Genomic DNA, 22,980 nt, shown 5'->3' with positions numbered 1-22,980 from the left:
TGTGTCCAAATAATTCAATTTTGGACTCATCTGTCCAAAGAACATTATTCCAGAAGTCCTGGTCTTTGTCAACTTTATCTCTGGCAAATGTCAGTCTGGCCTCAATGTTTCTCTTGGAAAGCAAAGGTTTCCTCCTTGCACACCTCCCATGCAAGTTAAACTTGTACAGTCTCTTTCTGATTGTAGAGGCATGTACTTCTACATCAACAGTAGCCAGAGCCTGCTGTAGTTCTCGAGATGACACTTTAGGGTTTTTGGAGACCTCTTTTAGCATCTTGCGGTCTGCTCTTGGGGTGAACTTGCTGGGGCGACCAGTCCTGGGCATGTTGGCAGTTGTTTTGAAAGCCCTCCACTTGTAGACTATCTTCCGGACAGTGGAATGGCTGATTTCAAAATCTTTTGAGATCTTTTTAAATCCCTTCCCAGACTCATAGGCTGCTACAATCTTTTTTCTGAAGTCCTCTGACAGCTCTTTTGCTCTCACCATGGTGCTCACTCTCACTTCAACAGTCAGGAGCACACCAAACTAAATGTCTGAGGTTTAAATAGGGCAAGCCTCATTCAACATGCAGAGTAACGATCTACTAATTATGTGCACCTGGTGTGATATACCTGTGTGAGATCTGAGCCAATTTAAGAGGGAATACATGTGAGGGTGTCCTATCTTTTTCCTCAGTTAGAATAGGCATTTTTGTAGAATGACATTTACAGAAGATCTTGAAAAGACTTTTCTTCAGTTTTCTTTGTTTAGTTGGATTACTTTAATCTCTCTGTATTGTTGAAACGGAGATGAAATAACCTTTTATTAAAAATGTTACAAAAAACCACATGCTTTCAAAGGGTGTCCTAATTTTTTCACATGACTGTAAATAACATTACTCCCTTCCCTTCAGACCCTTTAATATACAGTCCACATGTAAATAACACCCCTCCCTTCAGCCCTAACATACAGTCCCTTGTAAATAACATCACTCTCTCAACCAAGCAGGGAGGTGGTGTGAGAGAGCAGAACTACAACTTCCAGCATTCCTCTAGCTCTCACACTGTATCCATCCCTTCACTTACCTCTCCTCAGTCACAGAAGCCATCACAGTCAGGGTCTTCTCCACTAGTTCTCTTCTTCACAGCTTAGCTCCGCCCCATCACATGACTGTGACATCATCGAAGGTCCTTCTCCACCACTAAGCTCTGCCTCTAGCACAGATCACCTGACTGTGATGTCATCGCCGGTCCTTCAACTCCTGCAGTGCGTCCCTGGTTAGTAGTCAAGTTTTTTTTCATTAGCAGGCAGTACATTCGGGGCCTGGGACAAAACATCCAAGGCCCAGGCCCCGAATGTTTTAACCTAGTGACGCCCATGGATTAGACAGCATGAATATTGCCCAGGTGTGCCTTAGACTGCCCACAATAAAAGGCCACCCTGAAATGTGCACAGTTTTGCCTTACTGGGGGGGGGGGGGTTTCAGAAAACTAGTCAGTATCTGGTGTGGCCACCATTTGCCTCACGCAGTGCAACACACCTCCGTCGCCTAGAGTTTATCAGGTTGTTGATTGTGGAATGTTGGTCCACTCCTTTTCAATAGTTGTGCGAAGTGGCAGAATATTGCCAGGAACTGGAACACTCTGTTGTATACGGCCAGTGGCGTACACACAATCCATGGGCCCCGGTGCGAAATTGATCCATGGGCCCCCCCCTAACCCACCACCGCACCCACCCCCACTACCTCCCCTACCATTCACCCAACATGCCTCCAGTCCCAATAGTCCCCAGCCATCCTCCATGCCCATCAGACCTCACATCAGCCCAAAGACCACCCCCCATCCCATCAGCCACCAGATCAATCATCAGCCGAATTGCCTTGCTTTGATGGGATTGCCAGATTGGGGCCTGGGCTGATCTGATCATCTGAGGGGTCTTTGAAAGCAAAGACCCCTCAGATGATCAGATCAGCCCAGGCCCCAATCTGGCAATCCCATCAATAAATTCAGGCTGCCCCCCAGGGCCCCACTGCTGCTGGTCATTGTTCTCAGCAGGCCAGGCAGTGACTGACTGCAGTCACTCAGTCACGTCCGGATCCCGTCTAAGTTCAGGCGCGCCGTGCGCGCATGTTCCCGCGAGAACTGCCACAGGAGTTCACACAGGTCTCACGGGCGTTCACGGGCCCGGCGCCGGCGCTGACCGCAAGGAGGAGGGGCCCAGCAGGGGGCAACTTAACTGGGAATCTGGATTCTGGGAACTTGAAGTGTGTTAGACGCAGCTGCAGCAGGGGCCAGGGGACTGTAGGCGGCCGGGCCCCCTGGTGTGCCGGGCCCGGTCGCAACTGCGACCCCTATATGTACGCCACTGTATACGGCGATCCAGAGCATCCCAAACATGCTCAATGGGTGACATGTCCGGTGAGTATGCTGGCCATGCAAGAACTGGGATGTTTTCAGCTTCCAGGAATTGCATACAGATCCTTGCAATATGGGCCCATGCATTATCCATTATCATGCTACAACATGAGGTGATGGTCGTGGATGAATGGCACAACAAGGGGCCTCAGGATCTCGTCACGGTATCTCTGTGCATTCAAAATGCCATCAATAAAATGCACCTGTGTTTGTTGTCCATAACATACGCCTGCCCATACCATAACCCCACCGCCACTATGGGCCACTCGATCCACAACGTTGACGTCAGCAAACTGCTCACCCACACGACGCCACACACGCTGTCTGCTATCTGCCCTGAACAGTGAAAACCGGGACTCCATGAACAGAACGCTTCTCCAATGTACCAGACACCATCGAATGTGAGCATTTGCCCACTCAAGTCAGTTACTACGACGAACTGCAGTCAGGTCCAGACCCCGATGAGGACGACGAGCATGCAGATGAGCTTCCCTGAGACGGTTTCTGACAGTTTGTGGAGAAATTCTTTGGTTAGGCAAACCGATTTTTGCTGCAGCTTTCCAGGTGGTCTGTGGTTGTGATGCCAGTTGGATGTACTGCTAAATTCTCTGAAACGCCCTTGGAGACCGCTTATGGTAGAGAAATGAAAATTTATTGCACGGGCAACAGCTCTGGTAGACATTCCTGCAGTCAGCATGCCAATTGCAAGCTCCCTGAAACGTTGCAACATCTGAAGCATTGTGCTGTGTGATCAAACTGCACATTTCAGAGTGGCCTTTTATTGTGGGCAGTCTAAGGCACACCTGCGCAATGTTCATGCTGTCTAATCAGCATCTTGATATTCCACACCTGTGAGGTGGGATGGATTATCTCGGCAAAGGAGAAGTGCTCACTAACACAGATTTGTGAACAATATTTGAGAGTAATGGGTCTTTTATGCATGTAGATAATGTTTCAGATCTTTGAGTTCAGCTCATGTAATATGGGAGCAAAACCGAAAGTGTTTATATTTTTGTTCAGTGTATATAGTGCTGCTATATTCTGCTGCGCTTTACAGACATTTCGCTTCAAGCTGTCCCCAGTGGAAAGAAACTGGAGTATCCGGAGGAAACCCACACAAACAACCCACACAAACAACGAATAAGTGAAAAACGGACCGCAAAACACTGAAAAAGCCATACGGTCGTGTGAAAGAGGCCTGTCATCAGTATTTTATCGGTGGGAGTCCAACACCAGGGACTCCCGTTGATCAGCTTAGCTGTGAGCATAGCAGCCTTCTCCCTGCTTATGAAGCACAGCGCCATTGAATAGCGGCATACATTGTATAGCAGCTTTGCTTGGGATCGCACTCATCCCCATTTGCTTCTATGGGACTGACCTGCGTCTAGGCCACATGACAGATGAACATATCAAGTTGTAAAGTCTTGGAAAATCCTTTTAAGCTGGTTTATACATTTTAGAATAATGTCAGCTAAACCCATCGATTTTGGCAGATCTGGACAACCATCTAATTTGAATAGAAAGCCCCTTTAACTGCCCACACCAGATGCGGGAGCTCTGCTCAGTATCCTTCCTCCCCCAAGCTTGTTCCCCTTCGGCCTCATGCACACGACCGTTGTTGTGTCCCGTGTCCGTTGTTCCGTTTCCCGTGATTTTCTGCGGACCCATTGACTTTCAATGGGTCCGTGGAAAACTCGGCTAATGCACCGTTTGTCATCCACGTCCGTGATCCGTATTTCCAGTCCGTGAAAAAAATATGACCTGCCCTATTTTTTGGGCGGACAACGGTTCGCGGACCCATTCAAGTCAATGGGTCCGTGAAAAAACAAGGAGGCACACAAGATTGTCCGCGTCCGTTTTTTTCTTATCATTTGCATGGCAAACTTGACCTTGACTTGAGATTTTTTTTTACTTTCCTTCATGTCTGGAGATCCTCCAAAAATAAAGGAAGACACACGGAAACAAAAACGGACACGGATCACGGAACAACGGAAACACCTTTTTGTGGACCTTTTCGTGTGCATGAGGCCTTCTAAACATTTTCATATCCATCTACTTACCCAAGAAATACATTAGTGACATAGTATGTATGGCAGCCGTCAGTGCCTTCTGCCCTGTCCATCACACAATAAATTGCAGCTCATTCATATTTCAGTAAATTTGTCACCAATTTTTTTTTTCTGCCAGTTAAAACCAGATAGTAACGCATATCCTTTTTCTTCTGAACATGATTACTGGGGCGGCCATCTTGCCTGAGCTGTTCTTAGCATGTAGAAAGTATTAAGCAAATTGCTTTATTGCAGCCCCATGGTTCATAGACACAATAGTCGGGGGGGGCCTCATTGACTTAAATGGGAGAGTTTTCTGGGCATGCTCTGTGCCCTGTGCAGAGGTCATTGTACAGGGAGAGAATAGATAAGCTTTAATTATCACCTTATGGAGGGTCCTGCCTTATCTGCCTGTAATGATATCTCCCGCCTATTATTAGACCAGTGTGCAAACTGCAGGATTTTTTTTTTTTTTTATAAAAAAAAATAGTTAAGTATAACAAAAATTTTTTTCAAATATTCTAACCATAAAAATTTGATTTAGGCCTCATGCACACGACAGTATTTTTTCACGGTCCGCAAAATGGGGTTCCGTTGTTCTGTGATCCGTTTCCGTTTTTGTTTCCGTGTGTTTTCCTTGATTTTTGGAGGATCACCATGACAATCTTGTGTGCCTCCATGTTTTTTCACGGACCCATTGACTTGAATGGGTCTGCGAACCGTTGTCCGTGAAAAAAATAGGACAGGTCCTATTTTTTTGATGGACTGGAAACACGGATCACGGACGCGGATGACAAGCGGTGCATTATCCGAGTTTTCAATGGACCCATTGAAAGTCAATGGTTCCGCAGAAAATCACGGAAAACGGAACAACGGACACGGAACACAACAACGGTCGTGTGCATGAGGCCTTAAACATAGGTAATTTTCCGATGACACATTTCTTTTAAGTGTGTCCATTTCTCTCTGCCAGTGTGTGTTTTGAGACATGCCTGGGCCCCAGCATCTATCTGACAAGCAGGGGATAATCACTTTTATTCTATGCTTGTCAATGTTTCCGATTATGCTGCTGACCGCGCCATAGACAGAGCTGACTGCGCTTATGTAACATCTTCATAGCTTGTCAGAGGCTGAACTTCTCCTTGTCTCACTTACAAAGAAGGCGCTGAGCGGCTGATGTTTATGGGACAGCCTGCTCCCCAGCCGGGATCCCTCCGCAGTGCCAGCGGAAGCAACAGCAATTACATTGGTGGACGCAGCATGAAGGTTGAGGTGAAAATCTGGGAATCATAATTTTTTTATTTTTTTCAATATGCTTTCAATTCAGACATCATTTGAATATACTTTTTCTGTGTGATTTTTATTTAAAAAATCTTCATGGAATAACCCCTTTTAATAACAACAGTAATTATTTTACATCTTTGGATGTTTTTGGATTTTAAACTCATTTGTTATAGTCTTAAGAACTTACTGACACATTTCGGCAGAGATTTATCCCACGTCCCATCAGTCCGGCACACGGCAGTGAATGAGGATAATATCTGCTTATTCTTTGAAGGAAAGAAAAAATCTTTTACTACTTTAATTACTACTTCCCTGTCATTCTGTCATAAAGGCAACGTGATAATCCAGTGAAATGTCTTCTCCGCCCCTATAGGTAATGAATTATTCCTGCACTTTTAGCTATACTCCCAGGTGACTGTAATGGGGCACTGAGTTTTCAGCAAACTTCTGAGATCTGAGTGCTGCCACCGATCACTCAAACGAGTATTCCCAAACACGGACCCTTCACGGATGCATCACCTTTTCACAGAGGTAAGCATGGACACGGATGTATAAATGAGGCTTAATAATACAAGGGATATTCTGCCCGTCAGCATGAGACGAGGGATGTATTAGACTGTCATTACAGTATGCAACTCACGACTCCGACCTCGGCGGAGACATTATCAGCCATTTAATGCTGACCTCTCTTTAAAGTGACTTTAATGGCCCACGACTTGTCAGAGATTATTAGTACAATATATAATACAATATAACTTCATAAAATACAGATGCAGCACACACGGGACACTGTGGATTGTGTACACCTAGGTGAAGTCAAATAAAGTTAGGGAATATATCAGGGAGGTTGTCACCAAGCTTTAATGAGGTATGTCCATGTGGGACATTTATGGCATATCAACAGGATATGCCAGAAATGTCCAATAAGTGCAGGTCCTACTGGGACCTGCTCCTAACTCCAGAACGTGGCTCCAAAGTGAATGGAGAGCAGTGATGGCCAGTCCGCATGCGAACATATGCGGGCTGCCATCTTTTTTCACAAGTCCGGCGAGGCACAGGTAAGCCCTTACCTGTGCCTGTGCGCGAGCCATTCTGAAAACAAGTGCGATCAGCGGGAGTAGGCAGTTCCGAGAACAGCCACCAGGGGCCTTCATCGGGCTGTTCTCGAACTGCCTGCCCCCGCTGACCGCATTTGTTTTCAGACCGGCTCGCGCACAGGCACAGGTAAGGGCTTACCTATGCCTCGCCGGACTTGTGAAAAAAGATGGCAGCCTGCATATGTTCGTGGGCGAACATTGCGAACTGGCCATCACTAATGGAGAGCAAGTCACATATGCACATTTATCCTCCCTCCACCGCTGCAGGAATTTCAAAAACAGTGCTTGCTTAGGGTACTTTCACACTAGCGGAAAAGAACTGATCAGGCATCTCCCCATGCATTCTGAAAAGAGAGCAATCCGTTCAGGATTCATCAGGATGTCTTCAGTTCAGGCATTTTGACTGATCAGGCAGAAGAGAAAACCGTAGCATGCTACGGTTTTATCTCCGGCGAAAAAAAAACTAAAGTCTTGCCTGAATGCCGGATCCAGCATTTTTTCCCATAGGAATGTATTAGTGCCAGATCCGGCATTCAAAATACCGTAATGCCGGATTAGTCCTTCCGGTCTGCGCATGCATCATGATCCTGATCAGTCTTACTAATGCCATCAGTTGGCATACCCTTTTGCCGGATCCGGCAGGCAGTTCCAGCGACAGAACTCCTTGCCGGGTCACTGCCGCAAGTGTAAAAGTAGCCTTAGCAATTGTTGGAAGTCCCATAATGGTTGCTGGCTGGGTGGCCTCACATATGCAGCTTCCTCTCCATTTACTGCTATCGGACATCAGAAAATAGCTCAGCACGCTGGCTTAGCAATTTTTTGAAGTTTCATAGGCATGAATGGATAGCATGCCGTGCACACGCAGTGTGCTCTCCAATCACAATGGGGCCCTGTTCTTGAGATAGGAGCGGGTCCAGGGTCGGACTGGGGTTCCTAGGGCCCACCAGTAAAATGTATTTTGGGGGCCCACCGTACGGATACTTTCAAATATTACCTGCTCACACAACAGCCAGATGCTACCAGATGCTGCCAGATGCTACCAGCAGCCAGATGCTACCAGCTCTGACCGTGTCCATAATAATAAACTGGGGAGTTTCTTTAATAATCTGTCAAGTTTTTCTATGAACATAGGCTGGTTGAGGTGCTGAACATTGAATATATGTATGCAGTGCAGTAAGTCTACTGTGTTATGTGCCACTTGTGCAGGGGGTGGGAGACTAGGGGCCCACCGGGGATTCACCTGTACCCCGTGGGCCAGTCCGAGCCTGAGCGGGTCCCAGAGGTGGTTCCCACAACTATTGGGTATTTGTGGCATATTATATTGATATGGCATAAGCATCCCAGATGGGACAATCCCTATAAGTGTACTTGTGATCCCAATCCCTTCTATTTTCCACACAGCCCCATTCATATCTACGTGGCCAGGACTGTGGGAACAATACACAATAGAAACAATACAGCAATTTTTCTTGAACGCAAAGATGATGCATAAAAAAAGTACACAAACCCATTGAAATTAATAGGGTCGGGATTCTGTCTGGATGCTATCTGTTCACAACATGTATCGTATCCAGATGGAAAACTCGTTCGGGTAAAAGAGGCCTTATAGTGACTTGTATGGTTCCAGTGTGAGTAGGAGAGAGAGTTTCCGATCTCATCTGTGACATTACCCTGGTCAGTAGAACACAATTTGACATAGCTCATAGATGGTATTGTTTTGCCTTTAGTTGCACGGACTGCTGAAAAAGGTACCTTATTTATTAGTAGATGTATGCCTCTTAATAAATTAGGTGCACCTAACTCCAGTGATCTTCTTAGTAACCTTGGTGTAGGAATCGTCAGCCTAAGGCCGAATGCACACGGCTGTGTTCCGCGGCCGAGAGTGGTCCGTGGTATGCCGCGCTGGATTCCTGTTCAGAGCAGGAGCGCACGGCGTCATTGCTTGCTATGACGCCGTGCGCTTCATGTCGCCGCTGCACTACAGTAATACACTATACGAGCATTCGGCCTTAGGTCTCATTTACACTGGACATGGACATGAAACATCTCAAAGATGATCAAAGGAAATGGCAGGCCTCAGAGCGAAATGTCAAGCGTCATAGCAAAGGGTCTGAATACTTATGCCCATGCTATTTTTTTTTCCTTTTAATACATTTGCAATCATTTCTAAAATTGTGTTTTTACTTTCTCATTATTGGGTATTGAGTGCAGATTCATGGGGAAAAAAATTAATATTTTTTTAATTTTAGCACAAAGCCACAACATATCTACTTAACTGTTAACAGTTGTTTTAATGGAATTACCCTCGTTTAGGCTACTTTCACACTAGCGTTCGATCGGATCCGTTCTGAACGGATCCGATCATAATAATGCAGACGGAGGCTCCGTTCAGTACGGATCCGTCTGCATTATTTTAGCATAAAACAGCCTAAGTGTGAAAATAGCCTCGTACGGATCCGTCCAGACTTTCAATGTAAAGTCAATGGGGGACGGATCCGCCTGAAGATTGAGCCATATTGTGGCATCTTCAAACGGATCCGTCCCCATTGACTTACATTGTAAGTCTGGACGGATCCGCACGCCTCCGCACGGCCAGGCGGACACCCGAACGCTGCAAGCAGCGTTCAGCTGTCCGCCTGTCCGTGCGGAGGCGAGCGGAGCGGAGGCTGAACGCCGCCAGACTGATGCAGTCTGAGCGGATCCGCTCCATTCAGACTGCATCAGGGCTGGACGGAGGCGTTCGGGTCCGCTCGTGAGCCCCTTCAAACGGAACTCACGAGCGGACCGACGAACGCTAGTGTGAAAGTAGTTAGTTAGACAAGGGCGCAACATAAAAAAAAAATATAAAAGTTAAAGGGTTTAAAGGGTTTCCAAATACATTCTAGATTTTGGTGTAAATTGTACCATAAAGTGGTGCAATTTGGTGCACCAAAGTTTAGATAAAGTTTTCAAAAAGGTGGCATGTTTACCATAAAAGGGGTGTGGCTTCAATGGAATGGGGGCATAACCTAAAATGTGATATCTTGCACTAAAATTGTGCTACAATTGTGCTGTAAAATTGAGGCTCAAAGTAAGCAAACCAATAGTTGGTTTGAAATCAGATTTATCATCCAGCCTGAGCCCCAGTGATGCAAGTCTAGACGGCCGGTCTAAATTTATGCTGTCTATAGGATTAGTAAATCTGCCCAATTAGCCTTGTTTTACCTGTTCCAATACATATCCTTTTTCACAGGAAAGTGAAAGGCGATCCTTCACCACATAGATCTTCTGAAAAGGTGTAAAACGACCCTTAGGTGGCAGCAGAGGATCAGGACATGGAAGAGCTGTGGATTAAGGAAAAATAAGCTGTTTTTGTAGCTAGCTTAGATTCCCCCCCCCAGATACAGTGTGCCAAGCACATCCAGGGGCCAACAGTATGGGGTGAGTAGATGCCTGATAATATTATATACAATATCTTGGGCTGGAGTTGTAAGCTGAATATTTTAATGCAAATGTAATTTCTGGCTTAATAAGCCTTCACTTTTGTATATAAAGAAGAAGTGAATGGGCACTCTTATAGATGGAAATCACATAGCCTGGATCTAAGGTATAAAAATCTATGAGGTTTTTAATAGATAAAATACTTTACAGTAATCTGAAAAAAAAGATATAAAAAGATGTATAGAAAATCTATAAAAAATCTAAAAAAAAGCTGAGCCGTAAATACTCAATAAAATGTTCCGAAAGGATGAAGTTAATATTCTTGATCGATGCAGTGATGTTCAAATATCAAGTCAGCTGATAAACTGTAGAAGAACCTATGATGAGGTTAGTCCAGGTATTGTATAACACCTCTAATGGTATATAAGGAATTGCTGTAATATTACAACCAGCTTTCCTGGTGTCATTGGTGGGTGAGTTGGATGATGCACAAGTCAAGTATGTTTTCTTGAAAGCTGGTAGCAGAAATTGATATATTCAAAAAACAAGTGCAAAAAAAGAAAAAAAAGAAAACAAGTGAAAAGGAAAAATATTAGGGGAGATAGGATATATGTATATTATAGAGGACCAGGCATCCTCTTTGGAACTTAGCACTCCTCGCCCATCCCCCACCCCTTGTTTTTTTTTATCAGAGTAACAATGGAGCTGGACCCTCCATGTTAGAGTAGGTCCCACCCTGGTAGGTGGGCCCGACATATTATTGATCAAAAATATGCGCTAAGAGTTTCTTCACTGCTTTGCAGTAACTATTGACGTCATGTATTCGACCCTGTTCACGCATTTACTTATTTACTTAGTCTTAATGCATGTAGTGGTGTGCTGCTACTTTATCTGTTTGATATATATATATATATATATATATATATATCTCCTATCTTTATAAAACGTGAAGTGGTTGTGACGTACTTGTATGAGATAGTCAAAAGTGGGTGATCAAAAAAAAAGAGTAGCGATATACTGGACACTGCCACTTATATAGATTGTATCCACAGTGATGATATCATTTCAATGAAAGTCTCTCTGGAGAGTGTAGCTTTTTGATTTAGTGTTACTAATTGCCGCATAACATACTGAACTATTCTTGATGACTGATATTCATATACTGCTGCAATATGGATCCATAGATCGGAGTTCAATATCAAAAGTGCAGTTGCAGAAAGAGACTCTGGTACTCACATTTACAAGAAGAATGTCCGTTCGTGGCGTCCCACGTGGAGTGAGTGGACGGTAAGCTTACCTATAACTTGTACTTTCAGTGGTATCAGAAGGAAGACTGGTACCTTGTAGAGCAGATGCAGTCCGCTGTAGCTTTTGATCGGAGCACTGCTGTACCTCACTGCTTCTCTTTAGCGATCTCAGACTCTGGGCTCGTAATGCTGGCCTCTCTGTATCTTTGGCGTCCCTCGTGTCTCCGGTAGCGCCTGCACAGGTAGTGAAGATGGGCTGGCTTACTGCTTCTTCCTGTAGTGTATACATATATGTGTCTTCTTGGATAGCTATTGGATTTTGTGGTATGGATTGGGGTTCTCATTAGGTTGCGGTTTTCTTGCGTTTTGTATGCGTTTTTTTCAGCACTGTTGCGGTTTTTGCTCATAAGCATCTCTAACCTATATGGAGAATTTTCTATAAATTATTTTCAACAAAGCTCATTGCATTACTGTTAAAATGGATTGGTATTAAAAATAAATGAAAAATAAATTGGTAATAAAAATATCTCATAGGGAATATGCTTCTATGTGATTTTCCTGTAGGATCAGAGCTATGGTTATTGATGCAAAGTCATGAGTTACTATTTGTGATGGAAATAAGAACGCTCATTGAATTCTAGCTATCTTGCGTTTCTCATGCGTTTGCTAAATATTGATGTATTATTTATTCCTAAGCATCTTTCATAGGTATAGTAGGGCTACTGTAGTTTACTTATAGTGATGTGTATAGTTTATATAGGGTATAAAAAAAATATAGTAATGAGAATCAAAATGGTGAGTAGAAATAAATATAAAATAAAAAATGATGATGATAATAAATGTCTCTGAAGGAATATACTCTGGTAGTTCTACAGACAAAATGCACACATTGAGTCCATATATCTTATTAGGAAGTCTATTGGGCATCTTTTAATTCCCACTAACAGCTGCTCATGATTATTAGGCAGTGTTCGCATTTCTAATCTGTATGTTGAAAGTTATTTTATTTTGATGTATATAATTGTCAGTAATATGTCTTATTGTATATATTATAGCTCCATATGATTGCTACATACAAAGAAGAAGGAAACAATGCAGGTGCATCCCTCGGGAAGAGGACGAGGAGAAACACAATGTCGCATCAAATCTCTGTATGGAATAGGTGAGTTCAAAATTGTGGGATGCAGTGGATGAGATAGGGATGGAGGCCCTGTGGTGGTAAACCGCCTGACTGAGACCTCTTGTGAGCCGAGGGCATCCACCCCACTGCAGGAACCCGAAAATCTCTAATTCGGTGTTCAAGCCTCCTGGTATCAGACTGCCGAAGTCGAATATCCTTCTGGATTCCGCTCTCGACATTCTAGAAATGTCGTCACGTCCCCTCCAATGACGTTCTACTTGTTCAAATGCTGCGAATGTAAGGTCTTTAGGATTTTGATTATGAACTAGTTTGAAATGTTTGGACAGGGAATGTTTTTCATATCCTTTTTTGATATTGTTTATATGTTCTGCTATTCTAACCTTGAGGGGTCTTTTGGTTTTACCAATATATAGTTTAGAGTGTGGACTCTCATTGCAGTCCTTGGTGGCCATTTGGCACCAGGTGTGGTGAGGTGTGGAGTGGGCACGGCATGCATGTTGGTACCTGCATTCCTTGGATATTAATAGTGGCCATTTTGGCACCAAAAATGACAGAAATTTAAGCAGGCCCAGCATGCATGTGGAACCTACACTCCCTGAAGTGTAAGGTAGCCATCATGGCACATAACAGGTAGTATTTAGTGGTAGGAACCTGTCTAACAGAGATCGCCTTGACGTGCGGCAGACGGGCTCAAATAATTTTGTACAAAATTATTTGCCAAGCATCTCTAACTTATTAGCATCGTACATGCAATTACTATGCTAATTTTTGCACTTTATTTGGTTTGCAGTGAGCTGCTGCACCACTTTTTTGTATTACAGTCTTGTTCTCAGCCATAGCAACGTGCCCCTGCGCCTTGGGATGTGCTGACTGACCCCCCCCCCCCCTTTTTTTCTTTGCAATATATAGTTTAGAACAAGTGCATTATATAATGTAAATAACATTAGAAGTATTGCAAGTAAGGACATTTTTGATTTCAAAGGTGAACAAGTTTTGTGTTGAATTGATTCGTGTAGTTTTCCTAGGGAATGATGTGTTCTTACAATTGATGCAGCATTCGCATCTATAAAAGCCATTCCTCTTGAGCCATTTGTTGATAGATACATTATTCTTTCAAACCTAGGTTAGGGGCCTTGGTGTATACTATCTGTGGGGATGTAGGTATTAGAGATCCTAAGATTTTATCTTTCTGGATATGATGCCAATGTTTTTTTATAGTTTTTTCAATTTTTTGGTATTGTGCATTGTAAGGTAATACTATACGAAATCGGTCCTCTTCTTGTTTTTTCTCATCATTGGCTGGGTCTATTGTAAAAATTTATTCCTATCCATTTCTCTTACTTTTTGTAATGCATTTTCGATCATACTGTCAGGCTAATGTTTAGACTGGAACTGTGCCTTCATTTGAATGGCCTCTTCAACTTTTCTCCATTTGTGCAGTTCCTCTTGATTCTGCGGAACTGCCCAAAAGGTATATTCAGCAACCAAGTGGGTAAATGGCAGCTGGAGAAGAGAATAAAGCTGTTCCTTGCAACAGCTTTCTGGTAAGTGTTGCATATATACTGATCTTGCTTGGTAGTGATGAGTAAATCTAGAAATTCTGTACAATCTTTATTGATGTTACAGGAGAGGAAGAGATTATATGGGTAATTGTTGATTTCTTCCAGAAAGGTGTGTAGTTGTGATTCTCCAATCTGCCAGATGAAAATGACATCATCTATGTACTGTTTCCAGAGCACCAGATCCGACCCCAGCCTGGGCAAGATGGTCGTCTCATGCTCCCATTGTGCCATGAATAAATTGGCATAGCTGGGGGCGAATCTGGTGACCATTCGCAGCATTTGAACAAGTAGAACATCATTGGAGGGGACGTGACGACATTTCTAGAATGTCGAGCTGTGAATCCAGAAGGATATTCGACTTCAGCAGTCTGATACCAGGAGGCTTGAACACCGAATTAGAGATTTTCGGGTTCCTGCAGTGGGGTGGATGCTCTCGGCTCACGAGAGGTCTCAGTCAGGCGGTTTACCACCACAGCGACCCCCCCCCCCCCCCCCCCGGGCTGGGGGCCTCCATCCCTATCCTATCCACCGCATCCCACAATTTTGAACTCACCTATTCCATACAGAGATTTGATGCGACATTGTGTTTCTCCTCGTCCTCTTCCCGAGGGATGCACCTGCATTGTTTCCTTCTTCTTTGTATGTAACAATCATATGGAGCTATAATATATACAATAAGACATATTACTGACAATTATATACATCAAAATATAATAACTTTCAACATACATATTAGAAATGCGAACACTGCCTAATAATCATGAGCAGCTGTTAGTGGGAATTAAAAGATGCCCAATAGACTTCCTAAGATATATGGACTCGATGTGTGCATTTTGTCTGTAGAACTACCAGAGTATATTCCTTCAGAGACATTTATTATCATCATTTTTTTTATTTTTTATATTTATTTCTACTCACCATTTTGATTCTCATTACTATATTTTTTATACCCTATATAAACTATACACATCACTATAAGTAAACTACAGTAGCCCTACTATACCTATGAAAGATGCTTAGGAATAAATAATACATCAATATTTACCAAACGCATGAGAAACGCAAGATAGCTAGAATTCAATGAGCGTTCTTATTTCCATCACAAATAGTAACTCATGACTTTGCATCAATAACCATAGCTCTGATCCTACAGGAAAATCACATAGAAGCACATTCCCTATGAGATATTTTTATTACCAATTTATTTTTCATTTATTTTTAATACCAAACCATTTTAACAGTAATGTAATGAGCTTTGTTGAAAATAATTTATAGAAAATTCTCCATATAGGTTAAAGATACTTATGAGCAAAAACCGCAACAGTGCTGAAAAAAACGCATACAAAACGTAAAGGAAACCGCAACCTAATGAGAACCCCAATCCACACCACAAAATCCATCCCAGATTTGTATCATAGCTATCCAAGAAGATACATATATAAAAGCCGGTTTACCAGACAGATCAAATACAGCCACTGAGGAAGGAGACAGCAGAGTCTTCGAAACGCGTCTGGCATGGACGATACATTTGATCTGATGTCACAATAAACGGCAATACAATATTCAATATCGCTCTAGTTGATTCTAAGTGAAGCGCTTCCAAGAAAGACACATAGTAAGAATTGCAGCAATCGGCGCGCTACAGGAAGAAGCAGTAAGCCAGCCCATCTTCACTACCTGTGCAGGCGCTACCGGAGACACGAGGGACGCCAAAGACACAGAGAGGCCAGCATTACGAGCCCAGAGTCTGAGATCGCTAAAGAGAAGCAGTGAGGTACAGCAGTGCTCCGATCAAAAGCTACAGCGGACTGCATCTGCTCTACAAGGTACCATCGCAGTCTTCCTTCTGATACCACTGAAAGTACAAGTTATACAGGGAGTGCAGAATTATTAGGCAAGTTGTATTTTTGAGGATTAATTTTATTATTGAACAACAACCATGTTCTCAATGAACCCAAAAAACTCATTAATATCAAAGCTGAATATTTTTGGAAGTAGTTTTTAGTTTGTTTTTAGTTTTAGCTATTTTAGGGGGATATCTGTGTGTGCAGGTGACTATTACTGTGCATAATTATTAGGCAACTTAACAAAAAACAAATATATACCCATTTCAATTATTTATTTTTACCAGTGAAACCAATATAACATCTCAACATTCACAAATATACATTTCTGACATTCAAAAACAAAACAAAAACAAATCAGTGACCAATATAGCCACCTTTCTTTGCAAGGACACTCAAAAGCCTGCCATCCATGGATTCTGTCAGTGTTTTGATCTGTTTACCATCAACATTGCGTGCAGCAGCAACCACAAGCCTCCCAGACACTGTTCAGAGAGGTGTACTGTTTTCCCTCCTTGTAAATCTCACATTTTATGATGGACCACAGGTTCTCAATGGGGTTCAGATCAGGTGAACAAGGAGGCCATGTCATTAGATTTTCTTCTTTTATACCCTTTCTTGCCAGCCACGTTGTGGAGTACTTGGACGCGTGTGATGGAGCATTGTCCTGCATGAAAATCAGGTTTTTCTTGAAGGATGCAGACTTCTTCCTGTACCACTGCTTGAAGAAGGTGTCTTCCAGAAACTGGCAGTAGGACTGGGAGTTGAGCTTGACTCCATCCTCAACCCGAAAAGGCCCCACAAGCTCATCTTTGATGATACCAGCCCAAACCAGTACTCCACCTCTACCTTGCTGGCGTCTGAGTCGGACTGGAGCTCTCTGCCCTTTACCAATCCAGCCACGGGCCCATCCATCTGGCCCATCAAGACTCACTCTCATTTCATCAGTCCATAAAACCTTAGAAAAATCAGTCTTGAGATATTTCTTGGCCCAGTCTTGACGTTTCAGCTTGTGTGTCTTGTTCAGTGGTGGTCGTCTTTCAGCCTTTCTTACCTTGGCCATGTCTCTGAGTATTGCACACCTTGTGCTTTTGGGCACTCCAGTGATGTTGCAGCTCTGAAATATGGCCAAACTGGTGGCAAGTGGCATCTTGGCAGCTGCACGCTTGACTTTTCTCAGTTCATGGGCAGTTATTTTGCGCCTTGGTTTTTCCCACACGCTTCTTGCGACCCTGTTGACTATTTTGAATGAAACGCTTGATTGTTCGATGATCACGCTTCAGAAGCTTTGCAATTTTAAGAGTGCTGCATCCCTCTGCAAGATATCATACTATTTTTGACTTTTCTGAGCCTGTCAAGTCCTTCTTTTGACCCATTTTGCCAAAGGAAAGAAAGTTGCCTAATAATTATGCACACCTGATATAGGGTGTTGATGTCATTAGACCACACCCCTTCTCATTACAGAGATGCACATCACCTAATATGCTTAACCCCTTAAGGACATAGGGCGTACCGGTACGCCCTATTTCCCGAGTCCTTAAGGACCAAGGGCGTACCGGTACGTCCTAACTTAAAATCTTAATTCCGGCGCCGCTGGGGTTAATCGGAACGGGATTTCGGCTGAAATCATTCAGCCGGCATCCCGTAACAACGCAGGGGGGGGTCATTTGACCCCCCCGTATCGGCGATCGCAGAAAACCGCAGGTCAATTCAGACCTGCGGTTTGCTGCGCTTTTTGCCCTTTCTGATCCCCGCGGTCCCTGACCGCGGGGATCAGAAACTTCAGAGTGCCCGAAATCAATATTGTTAACCCCCCCCTGCACCCCTGCACGATTTGATGGCGGCGGGTGGTGCAGGGGGGGTGTCGCATGCAGTGGGGGCGTTGCGGGAGGCGGGCGGTGCGGCAGGCGGGATCGCGATCCCCCGCCCGCCTCCCATTGCATAATCGTTGGTGTACAGTGGGTATACCAGGGTGCCAGCACATTGTTGGCACCCTGGTATAAACGGCTGACATCGTTGATGCGATGTCAGCCGTTTAACCCTTTCCATACAGCGGTCCGTACGGACCGCTGTATGGAAAAGGTTAACAGTAAGAGGGAGCTCCCTCCCTCTCCGATCGGGGGGCTGCTGTGCCTTTGCAGCCCCCCGATGGGAGAAGGAGAGAGCCCCCAGACAGCCCCCCCAGAACCCCGTCCTTACCCTTCCCCGTCTGCGAAGTTCTGACCATAACTGAGCAGACGGGGAAGGTTCCCATGGCAACAGGACGCCTGATCAGGCGTCCTGCTGTCCATGGTGCTGAACAGATCTGTGCTGAAAGCATAGACCTGTTCAGTGTAAGTAAAATACAGTGCAGAAACCTATATAGGTTCTGTTCTGTATTTTACAGACATCAGACCCACTGGATCTTCAAGAACCAAGTGGGTCTGGGTCAAAAAAATCAAATAAGGGGGGCGTGTCCTGACTATGGCGGAGTGAACACGCATCGTTGTGAGCTCCTGCCCTGAGAGAGCCGTAGCAAGCTTTTCCAGCTCACCAGCAACTGCATTTTTGGGCTCCGATGGTTCGGACGAGAAGGGGATCCTCTGCCGGTTCCGTCAATACCCCCACGGACGTGAGGCATAAGAACATTCAGCAGTTTTTCGCCTCGGAGGGCCAGAAGGTAACAGGCCGCGACTTGGGCGCCACGGTGCTCCCGCAAGCGGTGAGTGACCTGAACGTCGCTGCACCCCCATATCAACCTCTGCAGACCCCGAGACAGGTGGAGAAATCAGGGGTACTACGCCGCAGCATGAGCCAGCCCCACTCGCCCGCTGTACATCAGAAGAAGGATTCGCCTCCTCTGGCCGGCGCCATGTTTGGCGGGGACGGCGGGTCAGCGCCATCTTGCCAGGCCCCACGAGACTCTTCGTCGGCTGTACGAGCCACGCAGCCTCCACAGAAACAGGCCGTACCCCAGGCTATCCCTTCGGTGGACTCGGAGGAGCCACCATGGGACTGGAGAGCTCATGTCCGGCAACTGCCGACTAAGCAAGAAATGGAGCAATTTATTGCGCGCCTAGAAGCCTCTTACAAGCAGGAACTTCATACCCTGTCCACGAATCTGCAAGTGGTGGAGGAGAGGGTGGATGATGTGTCTTCCCATCAGGCTGAATTGTCCTCTCGCCTAGACTCGCTGGAGGATAGAGGGGTGCAGAGAGATTTACACATCAGCCAGCTGTATCGCCTACACGAAGATGTGGAAAACCGTAGTAGGCGCAACAATATTAGGATACGGGGCCTCCCTGAAGCTATTCCCTCTGCTGATCTTATCCGTACTCTACAAGAACTGTTTAAGATGATCCTGAATAGGCCGATTTCGGATGACCTAGAGATTGACAGAGCGCACAGGACACTCGGCCCCCCAAATCCGGATCCTGCCAGGCCTAGGGATGTGATATGCCGCCTCCATTACTATTCCATTAAAGAGGAGATTATGCGGAAGGCGCGTAACACCGCTACGATCGAGTTCAGGGGAGCTCATGTCTCTCTTTTGCAGGACCTGGCTCGCTCCACACTACAGCAGAGAAGAGCTCTCCGTCCCTTGTTGGAATGCCTCCGGGAAAGGGACATCCCCTACATGTGGGGTTATCCGTTCCAGCTGGTGGTTAGGAGGGGGGGCAAGCGCTATGAACTGCGAGACCCATCTGAATTAGCCGATTTTTTAGCAGCGCTGGGCCTCCCTGATATTGAACTCCCTGACTGGTCCATTACCCCCCCGATTCCGTCGAGATTCTCGGTCTGGAAGGCTGCCTCTCCAAGACGGGGCAGAGAGGCGGATGACAGGAGACAGCCTTTCTGATTGTGACTCTTATCTATGTTTTGGGGTGGGGGTTGTGCCCTTCTTCATGGTTTCCCTACGAAGCCTTTACTGGCTTAGACCCAGCCCTTATATACCGGTCTCTTCCATATGTTCTAGGGTCGGGGTTCTCCTTCTTTGGATAGAAGCATCCCATCTCACCAAGTACTCCTTCCCCGCAGTCCTATTTTTGGTTACTTCAGGTTTCATGTGTTAGTGCCGGGGTTGTGTGCTTTATTAGGGGACTGCTCTCCCCCTTCCCTGTCCGCCATCTATCTGAGGCGTGCTGGAGTGTAAAGTTAGCCACCTATATTCTCGGGCAGGTCTCAATACCTGCTGTTGGAAGACAGTCCCCTATTTAACGCTTAGTCGTTTCTTTACCTCAGTCCCGAGGTTTTTTGGCACTCTAGGGTGTCTCCCCTGTCTGGGTTTGTCTCTGTCTGTAATTTTTGTCCTTTGTTCTTTCTGTGGTCTTGTCTTGTCTGATTTCCCTTTCCGTTCCCCTCCGTTGTGTACTGTTGTGTCTTTGTGGGACTCTCTGTTGTGTGGTTTTACCGGCGTGTAATTTCCCACCCCCGTTCCTATCCCTCATCCTGTTAGGGTCTCCCTGTAATTTGGACATGGCGCCTCCGACTGACCAGAGAGTGGAGGTCAAATTGGTCTCCCTGAATGTTAGGGGCTTTAATGTTCCGGACAAAAGGGCAATGATCCTGGCTGGGTTACAAAAAGAAAAGGCTCAGATTCTGCTTCTTCAGGAGACACATTTTAGGACGCACCATGTTCCAAATTTCAGATCCAAGACGTATACTACTTGGTTCCATAGTACTAACCCAGAGGCTAAGGCAAAAGGTGTCTCGATAGCGTTGAACAAGAATTTACCATGTTCTGTTTTGGATTCTAGATCTTGCAGTGTCGGCCGATACGTCTTTGTCAAGCTGGTCATACATGGGAGAGTGTACACAGTAGGTAATATTTATCTCCCGAATTCGGGTCAAGGTAAGGCATTTGCCGCTATTATGTCAAAGTTGGAACCTTTCTTGGATGGTATTGTACTGCTGGGAGGGGACTTTAACTTACCTCTTGATCCGTTGATGGACACCTCTGTAGGTAGATCACTAATTCCGCATTCGACCCTTACTAGGGTCCGCTCTGTATTGCGATCCAATAGGTTGGTGGATGTATGGAGGGTGCTAAACCCGTCGAGCCGCGATTACACTTACTACTCTCCAGCTCATGACTCCTATAGTAGGATTGATCTGTTTGTCATCTCCCACCACGCTTTGTCCTATCAGCCGAAGGTGGATATGGGATCGATATTGTGGTCAGATCATGCCCCAGTTTTTCTTACCCTGGCTCTACCTGATTTAGTAGCTAAAGAGTGGACTTGGCGGCTCAATGCACATTTGTTGAAGGATATGGTTTGTAGACAAGCCATAGAGAAATCCATTTCAGACTTCATGGTCACTCATGCCAATGACTCCACAGCTCCTCCTCTGCAGTGGGAAGCACTTAAGTGTGTGTTAAGGGGGGTTTTCATCCAGCACGGCTCGAGACTAAAAAAAGAAAGGGAGTCACGCATCAGGAGCTTATCGGACGAGTTACTTCGCCTTGAGTCCCTTCATAAGGGTTCTCGCACTCCAGATCTGTTGTCAGAATTGTCCTCAGTGAGAGATAAATTGAGGGAGGAGATCAGCAGGAGACATGCGCACGCTAAGGAACGATATCAGGGTTTCTTGTTTGAGAATGCCGATAAATGTGGTTCGGCCCTTGCCAAACTTCTCCATCCTAAATCATTGCAATCCTATATCCCTGAGATTAAAGACTCGCATGGTAAGATATTGCATCATCCTCTTCATATTGCTGAAGCTTTCAGAGAATACTATGCATCTCTATATAATATCAGAGGCCAGTTCGCGGACATGCGGCCCTCGGACCTGGATGGTCGTATATCTTCCTATCTAGCTGAGACGGCCCTGCCCGTGATCACGCCTGAACAGCAAGCTGATCTAGATCTACCCTTCTCTGAGGCTGAGGTAAAGCTGGTGATTAAATCTCTTAAAGGTCATAAGAGCCCGGGGCCGGATGGATTTACTGGTGCTTTCTATAAAAGATTCCTTGATCTACTTAGCCCTCTAATGGCAAAGGCGTTTAATTGCATCTCTCCTGCTTGTCCCTTCCCTAAGCAATCCTTAGAGGCTCATGTCGTTGTCATTCCCAAGCCCAATAAAGATAGTACGGTCTGTGGTAACTATAGGCCGATATCTTTGATAAATTGCGACATTAAGGTTTATTCCAAGATTCTGGCTAATAGGTTGCGGCGTATTCTACCGCAATGTATTAGCCTGGATCAGGTGGGCTTTGTCCCAGGCAGAGAAGCCAGGGACAATACCATACGCACTATCACATTGATCCACCATGTCCAAGAGCATCGGATCCCTGTTGGTTTGATGTCTGTAGATGCCGAAAAGGCATTTGACAGGGTCCATTGGCGTTTTATGCTAGCCTCCTTGCGGCATCTTGGATTGGGAGACAGATTCATGGAGTATGTGTCAGCCTTATACACTAACCCCACAGCTAGAGTTAGGGTTAATGGGGTTCTAGCACCTCCTTTCGAGATCCATAACGGTACTCGTCAGGGCTGTCCACTCTCCCCTCTCTTATACGTACTGCAAATGGAACACCTTGCTCAAGCTATTCGCCTCAATCCCGACATCCCAGGTGTTACTGTTGGGAACAGGCATCAGAAACTGGCGTTGTATGCGGACGATTTGCTCCTGTATGTGTCATCCCCTCATATCTCAATCCCATCTTTGCTTAGGGAGTTTGATAGATTTGGCCACCTGAGCAATTTTAAGGTGAATCTCTCCAAAACGGAGCTACTTAACATTTCTCTGTCTGATGCGGATGTAAGCGCCCTTAGAACTAACTTTTCTTTCAAATGGAAAGAGCAGAGTTTGGTGTATCTGGGTGTCCAGATCCCTGCGCAGTTACATTTGCTTTTTACTCTCAATTACTTACCTCTGCAGAGGAGAACGCTGGAGGATATGCAGAAATACTCCCTCAAAAGGCTATCATGGTTTGGCCGCATGTCTGCCTTCAAGATGGATA

General features: G+C 45.2%; 1 protein-coding gene across 1 annotated transcript in view; it reads right to left on the bottom strand.

The window, feature by feature from the left end:
• MASP2 (MBL associated serine protease 2) overlaps positions 1-22,980 on the bottom strand; it is a 91,758-nt gene that overhangs the window by 6,774 nt on the left and 62,004 nt on the right. The window contains exons 8-9 of the mRNA XM_044282099.1: positions 10,028-10,146; positions 5,914-5,992 (exon numbers count right to left, since the gene is read on the bottom strand). Of these exons, the coding sequence (XP_044138034.1) occupies positions 5,914-5,992; positions 10,028-10,146 (198 nt within the window). The remainder of the gene's footprint in view (positions 1-5,913; positions 5,993-10,027; positions 10,147-22,980) is intronic.

Source organism: Bufo gargarizans, chromosome 2 (genome assembly GCF_014858855.1).
Source record: "Bufo gargarizans isolate SCDJY-AF-19 chromosome 2, ASM1485885v1, whole genome shotgun sequence".
NCBI lineage: Eukaryota > Metazoa > Chordata > Amphibia > Anura > Bufonidae > Bufo > Bufo gargarizans.
The sequence above is the reverse complement of the archived record's forward strand: the minus strand, read 5'-3'. Positions and strand labels throughout refer to the sequence as shown.